General features: G+C 32.9%; 1 protein-coding gene and 1 long non-coding RNA gene across 2 annotated transcripts; both read left to right on the top strand.

The window, feature by feature from the left end:
- The first annotated feature begins 4,779 nt into the window (after positions 1-4,779).
- Positions 4,780-14,224, top strand: LOC132055408 (pentatricopeptide repeat-containing protein At2g25580-like). Its single transcript, XM_059447213.1, is given in 2 exon segments — positions 4,780-6,199; positions 13,469-14,224. A coding segment is annotated over 1 exon segment (1,404 nt). The 3' UTR covers positions 6,184-6,199; positions 13,469-14,224.
- A 560-nt stretch (positions 14,225-14,784) lies between these two features.
- On the top strand, positions 14,785-16,105 carry LOC132030093 (uncharacterized). Its single transcript, XR_009407988.1, has 2 exons — positions 14,785-14,870; positions 15,754-16,105. It is a non-coding gene; the product is annotated as an uncharacterized LOC132030093 (long non-coding RNA).
- The last annotated feature ends 273 nt before the right edge of the window (positions 16,106-16,378 follow it).

The following is a 16,378-nucleotide window of genomic DNA, read 5'->3' as shown; positions in this document are numbered from 1 at the left end:
TGGTGTCAGGATTGCATCACCGATGATTTCATCCTTCGACGATTCTCCAATTGAAACTTTAATTGCAATTATCTAATTAGTCTCTACAATAGGTGATTGAAAGAAAATACCTCTTTATCATCTACAAATTAATATGTTATTCTTACAACACAATCAAAGAACATAATTTTATCCAAAATACATACATCAAGAACTAAAAGCAAAATATCTCAAAATATCACAATTTATCATGGAAAATAGAAAATTTATCATAATGCTATCTTCAATACCCTCAACACCCTGACCATCTTCGTGCTTATCGGCATGAAACATGCGAAATACATAATTTAACAAAGATTGGCAAAATATTGCAAAAGTCAGTAGCCGCATAATGTTTTCTTTTGTGGAAACTGAGAAAGTTTAAAATTAGTATATACAATTAAAGGAATGTATGTATTACCTTTACTGACTGGAGTCTAAAACATGACATTAAAATTGTGGAAAAAAAATTGATTTATGGTTGTCTTTTTAAAATTTTAGACAAAAGCCATAGACTGAATGGGATTTATATCCCAAGTAAAATAAGGAATGGGATTTATATCCCGTGACCGTGAGACTTGAATAAGCATTCTACACCGAATGGGATTTATATCCCTAATGAAAATAGGAACTTTGACCGATAATTTAGCTTACACCGGACTTGATGTCTAAATAATTTTACGTTTTTGGACATTAATTTTGAAAATTATAATTTAAATATAAAGAGTATACAAGTCGATCAATATTTAAATAATATTTCCATTATTTATTCGAGGTAAAAAGAAATCTATGGTCCCTTTCCATTACAAAGATGCAGCCCAATGTGAACCGGACTCACAAATTAAGGCCCAATTTCAAATCTCCCCACTCGTCACCTTCATATCTAAGGGGTCGTTTGGCTTGAATACAAGTTATGATGGGATTAATTATGTTGGGATAAGTTATATTGGGATTATTTATATTGAGATTAGTTATCCGGATATTATTTCTTGTTAATTGTTTGGTTTGTTGTATCAAAAGTAACATAAATTGCATAACTTTTAAGAAAAAGTTGTTTGTTTATAAAAATATCCTCCACCTTATGTAATAGAAAAAAGGGGAACCTCAACGCTATTTTAGTCAATTTCATTATTTTATCCTAGGATAAGTTATCCCAGGATTACTATTTCATCCTCTGATAAGTATAAGTTATCCCAAAGACTATTTTTAATCCCACAATTAATAACCAAACAAAAGATAAGATGGTACTAAATTTTTATCAATTTATCCCATCACTATTTTTGTTTATACATCGTACCAAAGCATTACCCTCTGTTTGGATGGTTGTTTCCCATGGTTCATTAATGTACAGTATGGTATGGTACAGTATAGTGTTGTATTGTATTGTATTGTACTGTATTAATAAATATAATGTTTGGATAGACTATATCGTTTGTTGTGGTTTAATAACATTTGTATTGTTTGGTTTAACTGTATGGTACTGCATAATAACTTGTAAGTTTACAAAAATACCCTGAGCTCTTAATTAGAAATTAGACAATATATATTAATAAAATTCAAGTAAAGAATAAAATAGGAACTTTAAAAAATAAGTAGCTAGTGAGCGGGGGTGGTGGAGGGGTGGGTGGTTGTGGGATGAGGTTGGGGCTAGTGGGTGGTGGTGAGGGGTAGTAGGTGGTGGAGGGGTGGGTGGTGTGAGGTGGGTGGTTGTGGGATGAGGATGTAGGTAGTGGGTGGTAGGGTGGGGTGAGTGGTTGTGGGGGTGGGTGATGGTGAGGGGTAGTAGGTGGTTGTGGGATAAGGGTGGGGTAGGGGTAAGTGGCGTGGATGGGGTGGGCGTGAGTGGTAGGGTGGGGGTGGGGCGGATGGTGGGGGTGGGGCGGATGGTGGAGCGTGGGGCAGTGGTGGGGTGGGAGCGGGAGTGGGGTGGATGGTGGAGGGTGGAGCGAGGGTGGGGTGGGGTGAGTGGTAGGGTGGGGGTGGGGTGGGGTGGATGGTGGAGGGTGGGATATAATGGGAAAATGAAATACGTAACCACGGAAAAACCACTAAATCCGTGGTTACAAAAATTGAGACTTTTTATGGTTATATAACCATGAGATGAACCACGAATTTACAACACCATACCACATAATTTTAAGAATAATGGAAACAAATATGATTTCATACAAAACCATACATTAATGAACCACACGAAACCACCATCCAAACAGGGGGTAAGGGTTTATTTATGTTCGTTAACGCCTATTCTTTTCTATTGTGTAGCATATCGCTGACCTAAAAAGAGAAAAGGCCATAAATAGTCCCTTATCTATGGGAGTAGGTCTAAAATGGTCCCTTAACTATACACTTACCGCTTTTAGTCCTTTAACTATCCAAAAACTTATCAAATTTGGTCTCCGTCTATTTTTTTATACAAACAGCGTACAAACTCATAAACCTTCGTGAGATTAATCGTTAAATCATTCCTCAGACCTATGTTTCTCTCTCCCTGTTTCTTTTTCCTCAAGTTCCTCTTGTTAAAAAAAAAAAAAAAAGAGCATTCTGGCATTGGTGTCGCTCTCGATTCTCTAAAATTCGAAAAGACAAACTCAGGCATAAAATTTCTGTAACTACTCTTCTCAAACACTACTAAAAAACTGGTAAAAATCGACGGAAAAAAACCGATGGAAAAAACTGACGGATTCCATCGATTTTTTAAAATCTTTTTTTTTAAAGAAAACTGACAGACTGCGTTGGTTATTTTTTGCACAAAAATGGGCAAAAAAATATAATTATTTTTTATATTATTTTCTAAAATAAACCGATGGAGTCCATCGGTTTTTTATTTTTATTTTTTATTTTTTTTTATAAAAAAACCGACGGAGACAGACTCCATCGATTTTTAGAGCGAAAAAACAGTATAAATTAAATCAGTGTAAGTATATGACCAAAAAATATCAGTGGTCTAGTGGTAAAGCCCTTTAATGCCAAGGAACATACCCGGGTTCGATTCCAAGTTCCTACATTTCATTCTTTAATTTTCAAAAAAAAAAAAAAAACACCGACGTGAGACCGTCGGTTTTTTTAATTCTTTTTTTTTTTAACAAAACCGACGGACTAGGTCGATTTTCTGTCGATTTTAACCGACGCAGTCCGTCGGTTACGAAAAGCGAGAGAGAACTTGAGGAAAAAACTTGAGGTTAAAGAATGAACTTAAGGAAAAAGAAGCAGGGAGAAAGAAATATAGGTCTAAGGAATGGTTTAACGATTAATCTCACGAAGGTTTATGAGTTTGTACACTGTTTGTATAAAAAAATAGATGGAGATCAAATTTGATAAGTTTTTAGATAGTTAAAGGACAAAAATCGGTAAGTGTATAGTTGAGGGACCATTTTAGACCTACTCCCATAAATAAGGGACTATTTATGGCCTTTTCTCGACCCAAAAATGTATAGAAGTAGAGGCCCAACACTCACATCCAAATCATTGACAACTCTATGCAGACAACCTCCACTTTTTTTGCGCGGATTGCCCTTCTTTTGGGGTGGTCTTTAAATTTTGCCCCTCAAATTTGTGGTCTTTAAATTTTGCCCCTCATATTTGTGGTCTTTAAGTTGTGCCTTCGCTTGGAAAGGTGGGCGAATACATGAAGTTACGGGTTCGAACCCCGCTCAAGCATAAAATAAAATAAAAATTCGCAAGGCAGATCGGGGAGTGTATGCGGATCCGGCAGATAAGATCTTTAAGGAAAAAGGTAAGTTATGCGGATCCGCATAATTAAAAGTCTGCCTCATAAGGTAGAATTTTTCCTAAGACATAGCTTAGTTATGCCTTATGGGGCATAATTTTAGTTAAGACATAACAAAATTATGCCTCATAAGGCAAGAGCTTTTTCTTAAGGCATAGACTTTGCCTTATAAGGCAAAGTTTAAGTTATGCCTTAAGGAAAAGTTCCGCCTTATGGGCATACTTTTAGTTATGTCTTTGGGGCATACTTTTTAGTTAAGGCATAACTAAAAATTTACCTTGAAAAGTAAAAATATATATATATATATCATGGCAAAGTCCGCCCTCCGGCGACTTTTTAGTTAAACATAACCGAAGTCCGCTACGGGAGGGGGCATAGCAAAATTTAAACTTTGCCTTATAAGACAAACTTTTAGTTATGCCTTAAGGAAAACTTACGCCTTATGGGGCATACTTTTAGTTATGTTTTATGGGGCACACTTTTAGTTAAGGCATTACTAAAAGTTTACCTTGAAAAGTTAAAAAAAAATATATATATATATATATATATATATATATATATATATGCTTCAAGGCAAAGTCTGCATTGAGGAAAAGATAAATAAAAATTTAAACTCTGCTTTGCAATTTTTTTTAAAATTTTTGACTGAGTGAGAGTTCGAACCCGGAACCTATAGGTTTTAGTCGAAGGGCAAAATTTAAAGATCACAAATATGAGGGGCAAAATTTAAATCTCACCCCAAAAGAAGGGCAATTCGTCATCATTTAGCGTTGCTTACTTTTTTAAGAAGAAATATCACAACTGCTACTCAATTATCTGAGGCTGATGAGTTAAAAGGGGAAAATAACAGCGACGGGGTTTTCAATCATAACTCAAAACCAAAGTGGCAGGGTCAAGAATGGGGGGCATATAATCAGCAGCGGAGAAAACGTATAAATGAATTTCAAGAACCAACTAATCAAGACAACTTTTCATCTGGCTATGTTAATGCTTCATCCTTTCACCAAAATGACAGTTTATCCCATTTCCACATGCCTCAGCAAAACGTTCCCACTGGAAATGTAAGGAATGTTCAATCTGAAACATATCCACAAAGTGTAAGTGGCTATAATGCTATGGAAACACATAACAATTCAAGTGGTTACTCAACCGGGCAATATCAGCAAAACTTAAACCCTTCTACTGCTCCAAATTATCAATCTCAGAATGGAATAGTAGGCCATCAACAAATGTCAAGTAGTATCGATTCTGCTGATAGCACCGATAAAATTGATGACTTGTGTAAACAAGGTAAAGTGAAGGAGGCAGTTGAAGTTCTACATTTGTTGGAGCAGTGACATGTCACACTCGATTTGTCTCGATATATTATGTTGATGAATGTGTGTAGCGCGGATAAATCCCTTGAGGATGCTAAATCAATTCATGAGCACCTTGTTAGATCTCATCCTCAACTTGACGTCAAAATGTACAATAAGATTCTTGAAATGTATGGGAAATGTGGCTCCATGAATGATGCCTTTTCGGTGTTTCGGAAAATGCCTCAGCGTAATCTGACTTCTTGGGACACAATGATTACATGGCTTGGTAAGAATGGTCATGGAGAAGATGCAATAGGATTGTTTGGGGAATTCAAGAAAACTGGGATGAAACCTGATGGACAAATGTTTCGAGGTGTCTTCCATGCTTGTAGTGTTGTTGGTGATATAGTTGAGGGCATGTTGCACTTTGAGTCAATGAGTAAGGATTATGGCATTGTTCTCTCCATGGAGCAATATGTGGGAGTGGTAGATATGTTGGCAGGTACAGGATATCTCGATGAAGCTTTGGAGTTCATTGAAAGGATGCCTATAGAGCCAAGTATCCAAGTATGGGAAACAATGATGAATCTCTGTAGATTTCATGGGAACTTGGATCTTGGGGATCATTGTGCCGAGATTGTTGAGCTCCTAGACCCGTCTCGTTTGGATGAACAGTCAAAGGCAGGTTTTTTGGCTGTAAACATTGCTAAGGAGAAAGAGAAGAAGAAATCTGCTCAAAGTCTTCTTGAGGCTAGAAGCAAAGTTCATGAATATCGTGCGGGTGGTAGATCACATCCCGATCATGAGAAGATATATGCATTGCTTAGGGGTTTAAAGCAGCTAATGAAGGAGGACGGTTATATACCAGAGACTAAGTTTGTGTTACATGATCTAGACCAAGAAACTAAAGAGGACGCTTTAATGGCTCACAGCGAGAGATTGGCTTTTGCTCAAGGTCTTATGAATAGCTCTGCACGATCACCTATCCGGACTATAAAGAATCTGCGTGTCTGCGGTGATTGCCATAATGCATTGAAGATTGCTTCAAAGCTTGTTGGTCGGGAAATTATCATGCGAGATGCTAAGAGATTTCATCATTTAAAAGACGGATTGTGCTCGTGTCGGGATTATTGGTGAAGATCCTAACCTTCAGGTAATACATACTTGTTACTCTTTTATTATCATCCGGGATATCTTTATTTCCTTTTCCTTTCTTTTTCTTTCTTTCTTTCTTTTTTTCTTTGCGGCAAACAAAGGACATAAGCATGAAATTATCAAACTTTTGTTGGCATTTCTTCAATTTCCCACTCATTATTTTGAAGAAGATCAACCTACAGCCTTGAAGCTCTACACATTTGGTACTTTCTTTAGAGATGTAAAAAATTGGTACACTGTACGAAATTTGACCTTTCAACTAAGAAAGTTTTTCCCAGTGTTAAACCCATATTTAACATACTATATGTTAGTTTTGCCCATGGAACTCTTGGAGTAGTAAAACATATTAAAACATGATGTTATTTGTTACCTGCTTCGATTATACCAGAAATGCTTATGGTGTTTCAAGCATGTTCTGCAGATTGAGAATATGATGGCACTTTAGAACGCCTATGTACTAAGGCTGCTTGCTTGTATTTTTTTAAAGGATTTGCTTTGAGGTAGCTAGCATTCTTTTCTTCCAATTGGTGTTACGCCCTATTTTGAACGGGTCCAAGATAGTTTGCAACTTCACGGTTCTTTTAACTGGTTTAAAAAAGTTAGAGTCGCCACCTAATTTTTAAGGGAAATCAGGAAACCTATATGTATTTGTGTGTCTACTCCATTTTAGTCCATGAAACCTATGAGATTTTAGATAAGAGTTTTATTTACCCCGAGGGGAAGGTATTAAGCATCCCTCAGAGCCTGCCCGAAGACAGTCCTTAGACTTAGTTTAACTGAACACTAGAGGGGATTATCTATCTGTTTATCATTATTATTACCTATTTTCAAAATGTTATGACTTCATGAAAAGCTACACTAGGTGATAATATACTAAGTATATACAGTGTATAAAAATGTATTTATATCAAGTGTCAAGTATTCATAAAGAATGTATAGTAAAAAAAGAATATATAAAAGAGTATAAAGAGAATGTACCTTGTAAGTATAAAAGTGTATCTGTTAGTACCAAGAGTGTATATACATGTTAGTGTAAAGAATGTGTAACTATATTAAGAATATAAAAAATGTAAGACTATGTAAAAAATAAATATATCAAGGATATAAAGAATGTGCGTCTATGTAATGTGCGTCTATGTATATTAAAAGGATGTATGCATATTAAACATATAAAAAAATGTATTTCAATTACAAAGGTGTATATCAAACATAAAATATATGAAGAATTGTATAACTAGGTATATCAGTGAATAAAGAATGTAAAAGGAATCCCCAAGTATTCATTGGTGTAAAGAGCCTATATAATAAAGGAATTCAAAAAAAGTGAAGTCGATTTGACTTATTTCTACCGTTTCGTAAAAGAGTGTTTGTTTAATGAATATCCTACCAAAAGAATAGGGGACAAACGAATTGTAAAAAAAAATATTGGTAAAAGTATTGATAAAAAATAAATATAAGAAATTATGTATAAAAATGAGTGAAAAGATATAATGTCTTTAAAGAATAAAAGATTGTAAATAGACAACCTAATAAATACCTAGCGTCAATAATGTGGATTTAACTTGAATAAAAGGTATATTAGTGTGTACGAAAGAATGTAAAATGTATGTTGTAAAAAATGTGTATTAAAAGTGTGTAGAAAATGTATATTAAAATTGTATAAAAATAAAGGATGAACTATTATCTTTGCTTAAACGCCAAAAGTGTGAATTAATTAACAAAGTATTTATACCAAGTCAATTTAATCTATTTATGAAAGTATTGATGGCCTAATTCTTGCCTAAAGTGAACGACAAGCTTTAAATTAAGCATGCAAGATGACAAGTAAGTAAATATCTCCACCGGACATTCAAAAAATAAAGTTTTCACTATACTATGAGTTTATGTTTTGTACAGCTATAAAAAATGCGTAAAGTAAATACAAACAAAGATTCGATGAAGTCTTCGGTTCCTTCCGAGTGTCGTCTTCGGGATGTATCTCCGGTACCCGTATAAACACTTAGTAAAAATGTTAGTAAGAGAATAAATAACTATCGGATGAATTAAAGAAATAATGAATAAACTTAAAATAAAAAATCCGTCTTTTGTACATGGGAGGCCTTGGAAATCGACGGAAATTTCTTCATCGGCCATATGTGTAGTATTTGTAATAAATTGCAAGATGAAAGAAAAATGTATTGGTTAAAATAACTTGAAAAGTCAAGAAGTAAAGAATGTGACATAAAGTTTTAAAAAGGTGATTTGACATAAAGTATTTTAAAAGTAATTTGACATAAAGTATTTTAAAAGTGATTTGACATAAGGTCTTAAAAAGGTGATTTGGTATAAAGTCTTTAAAAGGGGGATTTAACAAAAGTGAGGATGAAACTTGATTTGACCTTAGGATGTAGTGTATGCAATGTGAAAGTGTATATGTAAATGATGTATATAAAAGAAATATATGAATATAAAAATGAAAATATATGTAAATGTAAATATGATGTAGAGAAAATGTAAAGAGCAAAATGTGTAGAGAAAAAATAAAATAGGCATGTAGTGTGATGGTACAAAAAATGTAAAAGAAAATGCTTGAAAATGTATACATGTACAAAAAATTAAAAAAAAAAAAAATTGTAGAGACAACATAACAAAAATATAAAGATAATGTATGAAAAATATAAGGATAATGTAGAGACAATAAAGTGCATTCTCTTTAATGAAAAGTTTCTCACTTCTTCACTTAGTGGTTAGGTAAAATAAGTATGTACATTTATATGTATATAATGTATGGTATAAAAAAAATATAAAAGAATATAGAGATGTAAAATGATGTAAAGGAAAAAATGTGGGTTAAATTGGAAAAAAGATGTATGAAAAATGTAGAGAAAATATATGAAGAAAATGTAGAGAAAATGTATGAATAAATACAAACAAAATTCATGAATAAATGTAAAGACAATACATGAATAAGTGTAAAGACAAATGCACGAAAATATAAAGACAAATGCAAGAAGAAATGTAAAGATAATGTATGAATAAAGACAAATGTATGAATGAATGTAAACCCAAATGCATGAATAAATATAAAGACAATGTATGTAATGTATATATAATAAGAAGGGATAATATATCATTACCCCCCTCACCTAATAGCGTTTTTGCTACGACACATCTTACCTAATGTTTGGTCCTATCACCCCCCTAAACTATTTAAAACAGTAATATTTTACCCCCTAAATGCTGATGCCCACTCTCATATGGGAGAGTGACATGCACTCTTCTTGCCACATGTGCATTTATTTATTTTCTTTTTTTTTAAAAAAAAAAATCAGCTTACGTGTCAATTTTTAAGAATAAAAAAATAAAAAATTGATTTTTCTTTTAAAAAGATTATTTTTAGAACCCGTTTATTTAAAAAAAAAAAATCTGAAAACGCGAATTAAAAAAACCGATTTTTCTTTTAAAAAATTTATTTTTAAAACCTGTTTTTTTTTTAAAAAAAAAAAACTGAAAACGCGAATTAAAAAACTGATTTTTCTTTTAAAAAATTTAATTTTAAAGCCTGTTTTTAAAAAAAAAAAAAAAAACTGAAAACGCAAATTGAAAAACTGAATTTTCTTCAAAAAAATAAATTTAAAACCCTTTTTAAAAAAAATTGAAAATTTGATTTTTTTTAAAAACCCATATGTTTTTTTATAAAAAAAAAAAAGACAAAACTGAAAACATGAATTTTTTTTAAAATATGGAAAAATGGATTTGTTAAAAATATGGAAAGCTTGATTATTTTTTATAAAATGTCTTAAAAGATCATGATTTCATTTTCTTAGGACACTTTTATTTTTCAAATAAAATCCGGAAAAAGTGTTTTTCTTGTCAAAATTTGAAGAAAAAAAACTAATTTTTTATAAAATTTTGAAAAAATTAATTATTTTTTTAAAATGTGGAAAACTAGATTTATATTCATATTTTAAGAAAATACAGATTTTTAAGAAAAAAATTAAGTTTTCCCGTTTTTTATGTTTCTCACTCTCCCAAAGAGAGTGAAACACACTCTCCTTGCCACATCAGCGTTTAGTAGGTAAAATATTACGGTTTTAAATAGTTTAGGGGGGTGATAGGACCAAACATTAGGTAAAGTGTGTCGTAGCAAAAACGCTATTAGGTGAGGGGGGTAATGATGCCTTATCCCTAAAAAAAATAAAGACAATGCATAATAAATTTAAAGACAATGTATATAAAAAATAGGGATAAGGCACTGTTACCCCCCTGTACTATACCCAAAATTGCTACGACACACCTTACCTTTTCTTGAGCCCTATTACCCCCTAAACTTATTTAAAATGGAATAATTACCCCCCTAAACGCTGATGTGGCAAGGAGAGTGTGTTTCACTCTCTTTGAGAGAGTGAGAAACATAAAAAGGGGAAAACTTAATTTTTTTTTCTTAAAAATCTGCATTTTCTTAAAATTTGAAAATAAATCTAGTCTTCCACATTTAGTTTTAAAAAACGGGTTTTCCACATGTTAAGAAAATAATTAATTTTTTCAAAATTTTATAAAAATTCAGTTTTTTTCACATTTTGGCAAGAAAAACACTTTTCCGGATTTTATTTGAAAAATAAAAGTGTACTAAGAAAATGAAATCACGAAAATCAAGATTTTTAAAGACATTTTAAAAAAATAATCAAGTTTTCCATATTTTTAACAAATCCATTTTTCCATATTTAAAAAAAAAATCATTTTTCAGTTTTTTTTTTCTTTTTCAAAAACGGGTTTTAAAAAAAAAACAAATTTTCAATTTTTTTTTTAAAAAAAGGGTTTTAAAAATCATTTTTTTTAAAAGAAAATTCAATTTTTTAATCCATGTTTTTAGTTTTTTTTTTTTAAATGGGTTTAAAAAAAATCAAATTTTCAAATTAAAAAAAAAACGGGTTTTAAAACTCATTTTTTTTTTAATGAAAATTTAATTTTTTATTTTTATTTTTAAAAAAATTAACACGTAAGCCGAAAAAAATTAAAAAAAAGAAGAAAATAAATAAATACACATGTGGCAAGGAGAGTGTATGTCACTCTCGCATACGAGAGTGGGCATCGGCGTTTAGGGGGTAATTATTCCGTTTCAAATAAGTTTAGGGGGGTAATAGGACCCTAGGAAAGGTAAGGTGTGTCGTAGCAATTTTGGGTATAGTACAGGGGGGTAACAGTGCCTTATCCCTAAAAAATATAAAGACAATGTATGAAAAAAGAAGAGAGGAAAAAATATAAAGAGAAGAGGAAGATGATAGCCTTGCTAGTCTTCCTATGAAGAGAAAAATATGGAGAGTGAAGAGAGAAGAGAAAAATATGGAGAGTGAAGAGAGAAGAAAAAAATATATGTGAGGTAGTGTGAAGTGGTGAGAAAAATGAGAGGGGAAGTCCTCCTTTATATAGGCAAAGGTAAACCACTTTTTATCCAAACCCATGTACTAAAACCATGGGCTTCACAAAACCATGGCTTCTTAAAACCATGTGCTAAATCTTATCTGTGTTTAAAAAATTCATTGCTCCGATTTTCTCGCGCACCGACGATTGTACTAAAATATAGTTAAATAATAATGTAAGTATAAAATATAAATATTAATGTATAATATATAAAAATGTCTCGCTATAAAATTAAGAAACAATTATTAATTGCACAAAAAATGGTAGTATTCGCCGTACATGTGCAAAAATAATGATTCTTGAAAAATGACAATAAATTGATAAAACTCCTAAAATGAGGACAATTATCAATAAATCATCGAAAAATGTAAAAATGTGTAAAAAATGTATTTCGCGCTCTTTAACAAATCAGGGCCCCCCAAAACGTTAATTTTAAGCACGTCGAGCCAAAATTAGGTGTCAACAGCTGGTTATCTGATTTGTTCTTCTTTGTTGTCACATGTGATCTGCACAAATGGGTCACATATATTTTGTGCCTCTCTCCCTGCAACGTCAAACAAAGTCAATGATGTATCTGAATATCCTATAGCTGTAATTATGAAAAACATGATATACTTTTGATGGTTGCCCAGATACCCCTGATTCACGAACAAGTATAACTTCAATGGATTGATTAAATATCTGTTGCCATCCTAATTGTTTAAAGATGTACATAGACAAACTGTCCTCGTATTTTTCTTTTACAAGCATTTTTTGTGGTTAGGCAGCAAACTGAAGATGTTTCATATTGGGATAAGGCACCATTACCCCCCTGAACTATACCCGAATTTGCTACGACACACCTTACCTTTCCTGCGTCCTATTACCCCCTAAACTTATTTAAAACGGAATAATTACCCCCCTAAAAGCGATGCCCACTTTCATATGGGAGAGTGACATACACTCTCCTTGCCACATGTGTATTTATTTGTTTTCTTCTTTTTTTTTTAATTTTTTCAGCTTACGTGTCAATTTTTTTTAAAATAAAAATAAAAAACTGAATTTTCATTAAAAAAAATGAGTTTTAAAACCCGTCTTTTTTTTTTAATTTGAAAATTTGATTTTTTTTTTAAACCCATTTAAAAAAAAAAAAAACTAAAAATATGGATTAAAAAACTGAATTTTCTTTTAAAAAAAGGATTTTTAAAACCCTTTTTAAAAATAAAAAAAATTGAAAATTTGTTTTTTTTAAAAACCCGTTTTTGAAAAAGAAAAAAAAACTGAAAAATGATTTTTTTTTTTAAATATGGAAAAATGGATTTGTTAAAAATATGGAAAACTTGATTATTTTTTTAAAATGTCTTAAAAAATCTTGATTTTCATGATTTCATTTTCTTAGGACACTTTTATTTTTCAAATAAAATCCGGAAAAGTGTTTTTCTTGCCAAAATGTGAAAAAAACTGAATTTTTATAAAATTTTGAAAAAATTAAATATTTTCTTAACATGTGGAAAACCCTTTTTTTTAAAACTAAATGTGGAAGACTAGATTTATTTTCAAATTTTAAGAAAATACAGATTTTTAAGAAAAAAAAATTAAGTTTTCCTTTTTTATGTTTTCACTCTCCTCAAAGAGAGTGAAACACACTCTCTTTGCCACATCAAGCGTTTAGGGGGGGGGTAATTATTCCGTTTTAAATAAGTTTAGGGGGTAATAGGGCATGAAAGGTAAGGTGTGTCAGAAGAAATTCGATATAGTTCAGGGGGGTAATGGTGCCTTATCCCTTTCATATTATATAGAACCGAGTAGAGATGCATTATATTGTATTTGTACTATTTTCTGAGGTCGTCAAGGATATTCATTTCCAAAATTTTGTAAATATCTCCAGGTTGGTCATCTTGTGAATAAAATCTTGTTTGAATGCTTTATTTTGGGGTTCGACTTATATGACAACTTCATGGTAAAAAAACGTAGCTTTTTCGTTCATGTATTTCTGAAGCAACCTTTTGTTGTAAGAAAATAATAATTCCAGTATTTAGATTTAGTTCTGACCATCTTTTTCTTGCAGCTTTAGCACAGCCAGACTGTCTGGCAAAGCTATCATTCATAGCAGATGGATTTTTTTTCCTTACTCTATCAGATGTGAGCGACAGGGTGTTCAAAGATCGGCAAATACCATATTTAATGCCACATGGCCTCTTGATTTGGTTAGTGCTGGTAAAGTGTCAAATATGCATAAGTTGTCCTGAAAGGATACAAACGTGAGCGCAATTGCAGATACTTGAGTCATTGTTCTAAAGATTGTAAAGGACGAGCCATTGACTCATCGAGTAACATAACGAGCTTCTGTACCCTGTTCATCCGGGACACAACCAAACAGAGATCAACCAGCTTCTCAAAGTGGATTAGCTAGACTAGTCGGTGGCAGTTGGCCATGAAGTGGAATTGTTTTCCAAGTCTCAAGCTAATTGTTTCACATTCTGAAGTATAGAGATTAATAGGATAAGATTCTTAGTGTTCAAAATATTTTAATTTGAGTACATTCATTCTTTTATGAAACAGTAATATTAGTACCATGCTGTTGTATCCTTGTGCTTTGGTTGAACCCCTTTTAACTCGTGTGTTGGCATATTTTGTTTCTCTTTTATCATGTACGATTTTTCTTCTAGATTCATTCGGGTCGGGTATGAACGATTAGGGTTTTTGTGTGCTGGAAAAGTAGATTTTCTAAATTAATTTGCTGCACAAGTCTTCATTGGGATGCGGTTTGGAGATATTGGAGTCACCGAGTGATGATTCCATGGCACAAATATCCGAAAACTGGAATGCCTTTTGGTCTACTTCAGAAGCTCTTCTCAAAGGCAGTGGTGACTTGTCATTCAGCTCCGAGTTTGTTATGCGAGCTAAGAATCTGTGCAAAAACGGCCTTGCATCTCTGGTTCAACAACACTTCCTTTGCTGCATCCAGGTCTCCTCAATTTTTTTTTACTTCAATTCAGTGTCAATTCATATCTATCATAGAGTTTTTTTAAAAAAAATAAAAAATGTGCGCTTTCAAAAGCAGATTAAAGTACTAAACAATCATAGCTACTTAATTTCGGTAAGTACAAGTAGAGATTGTTCCTTTTGGGATGCTTTGGTATTGAAGCTCAAAGACTGTTCTTTTAATTTGTATTCACTGATGGAAACACATGCATTTGGGGGCAAATACAGAGCAAAGGGACCTCGATGTATCTCTAGACAATCTTAATGCTACCATCATATCTTCAAATTTCTGGCCTCCTATTCAGGTATGTGATTATTCTTCCATTTACTGATACAATAATTATATTTACCAGCTATTGTTGGCAAAAATCTTTAGTTATCTACTGGAGCATGTTGATCCATTTTGGACAAGAAACCTTCTAACCTACAATAAGTTAAAACACTAAAAATGAACTGTGCAAGCGGAATATTTCAAACTGAACTGCTCCAATTTATTCTTATTGATATTAGTTGTGATTTCTCCTTCCAATATAATCATAAAGTAATGAGTTCTGAGTCCTTGACATTCACAATTCATGGTCTTAGTCTGAATCAAGGTAATGCCCCTTTTGACATCCTTGATGTGTTAGATAGACAACAACAACAACAAACCCAGTGTGATCCCACAAGTGGGCAGGAGGGAGGATGTCGCGGGGCCTACCTCCGCTTTCATAAGGCGGAGAGCTGCTTCGAAACACCCTCGGCTCCAAGAAAGGAAAAGAGAAGGAACGAAGAGAAAAGAAAGTGAAAGGAGATGTGTTGCAGATCTTTCCTTTTATACTTCCTATTGTTATTGCCTCTGCCTTTGGACATCCTGCAAAGAATTTAGATGCTGTTGTATCTGCAGCCATGGTGTCAACAGATGAATAGCTATGTTGACCCGCGTCTGCACTTCACAGAGAGAAAAGGAAAAAAACCGAGAAAGGCGGGTAGATTTTGCAACATATTGTTTTTCCCTATGTTGATGACAGAGCAATGATAGTTACTTCCCTTTCTTTTGGGGTCACCCCCCCAAACACACACTTCCAAATCACCACCACCATCTTCCGGCCTTTGGTTAATTGCGTCAATTGTTTTCCTTTATGTAGCTTTCTTTGTTTTGTCTCATTTTTGCCGGTCAAGTAACAAAATCTGGTTATTTGATGGCAGGATGAGGCAGTCAACTTACCAGAGCCTGTGGAGAAGCTCCTAACTGATTATGCTAAGAGGTATACTGAAATCAAGACACCACGTAAGCTAATGTGGAAGAAAAATCTGGGCAGTGTAAAGGTCAGTCACTGTACAGTGTACTTGGGAATTGTGTGTCTTCGGAATAGTCTACATAACCAGTTAATTTAAAATCTCTAGATCCGAGCTCTCTGTTCTCTACATCCTTTGATATACCCAAATTACTGAATGTGTTGTTACTGCCATTTTGTTGTAGTTGGAGCCCCAATTTGAAGATAGAGCAATGCAATTCAATGTAACTCCTTTACATGCTTCAATTATTATGCAGTTTCAAGATTAGAAGGCAGAACTCATATGTACAGTGTGAATGTGTGAAATTTCCAAGGGGAGGAAGTATGAGGCGGAATGACAATGATTATAAAACGGTAACAAGTAGTATGTAAGGGAAAGCGGTAACAAAATACGCAATTAAATAAAATGACGATAAAATACATGATGACATTAAGTAAAAAAGTAAAGAAAGAAATAACAATAAGACATAAAATTAAGGAGATTTGTTAGTTCTGAAAATGTTAAAAGAAAGCAGTACTAAAAAAAACAAATTGGG

Source organism: Lycium ferocissimum, chromosome 1 (assembly GCF_029784015.1).
Source record: "Lycium ferocissimum isolate CSIRO_LF1 chromosome 1, AGI_CSIRO_Lferr_CH_V1, whole genome shotgun sequence".
NCBI classification, from domain to species: Eukaryota; Viridiplantae; Streptophyta; class Magnoliopsida; order Solanales; family Solanaceae; genus Lycium; species Lycium ferocissimum.
This window is presented reverse-complemented; position numbering and strand designations above follow the sequence as displayed.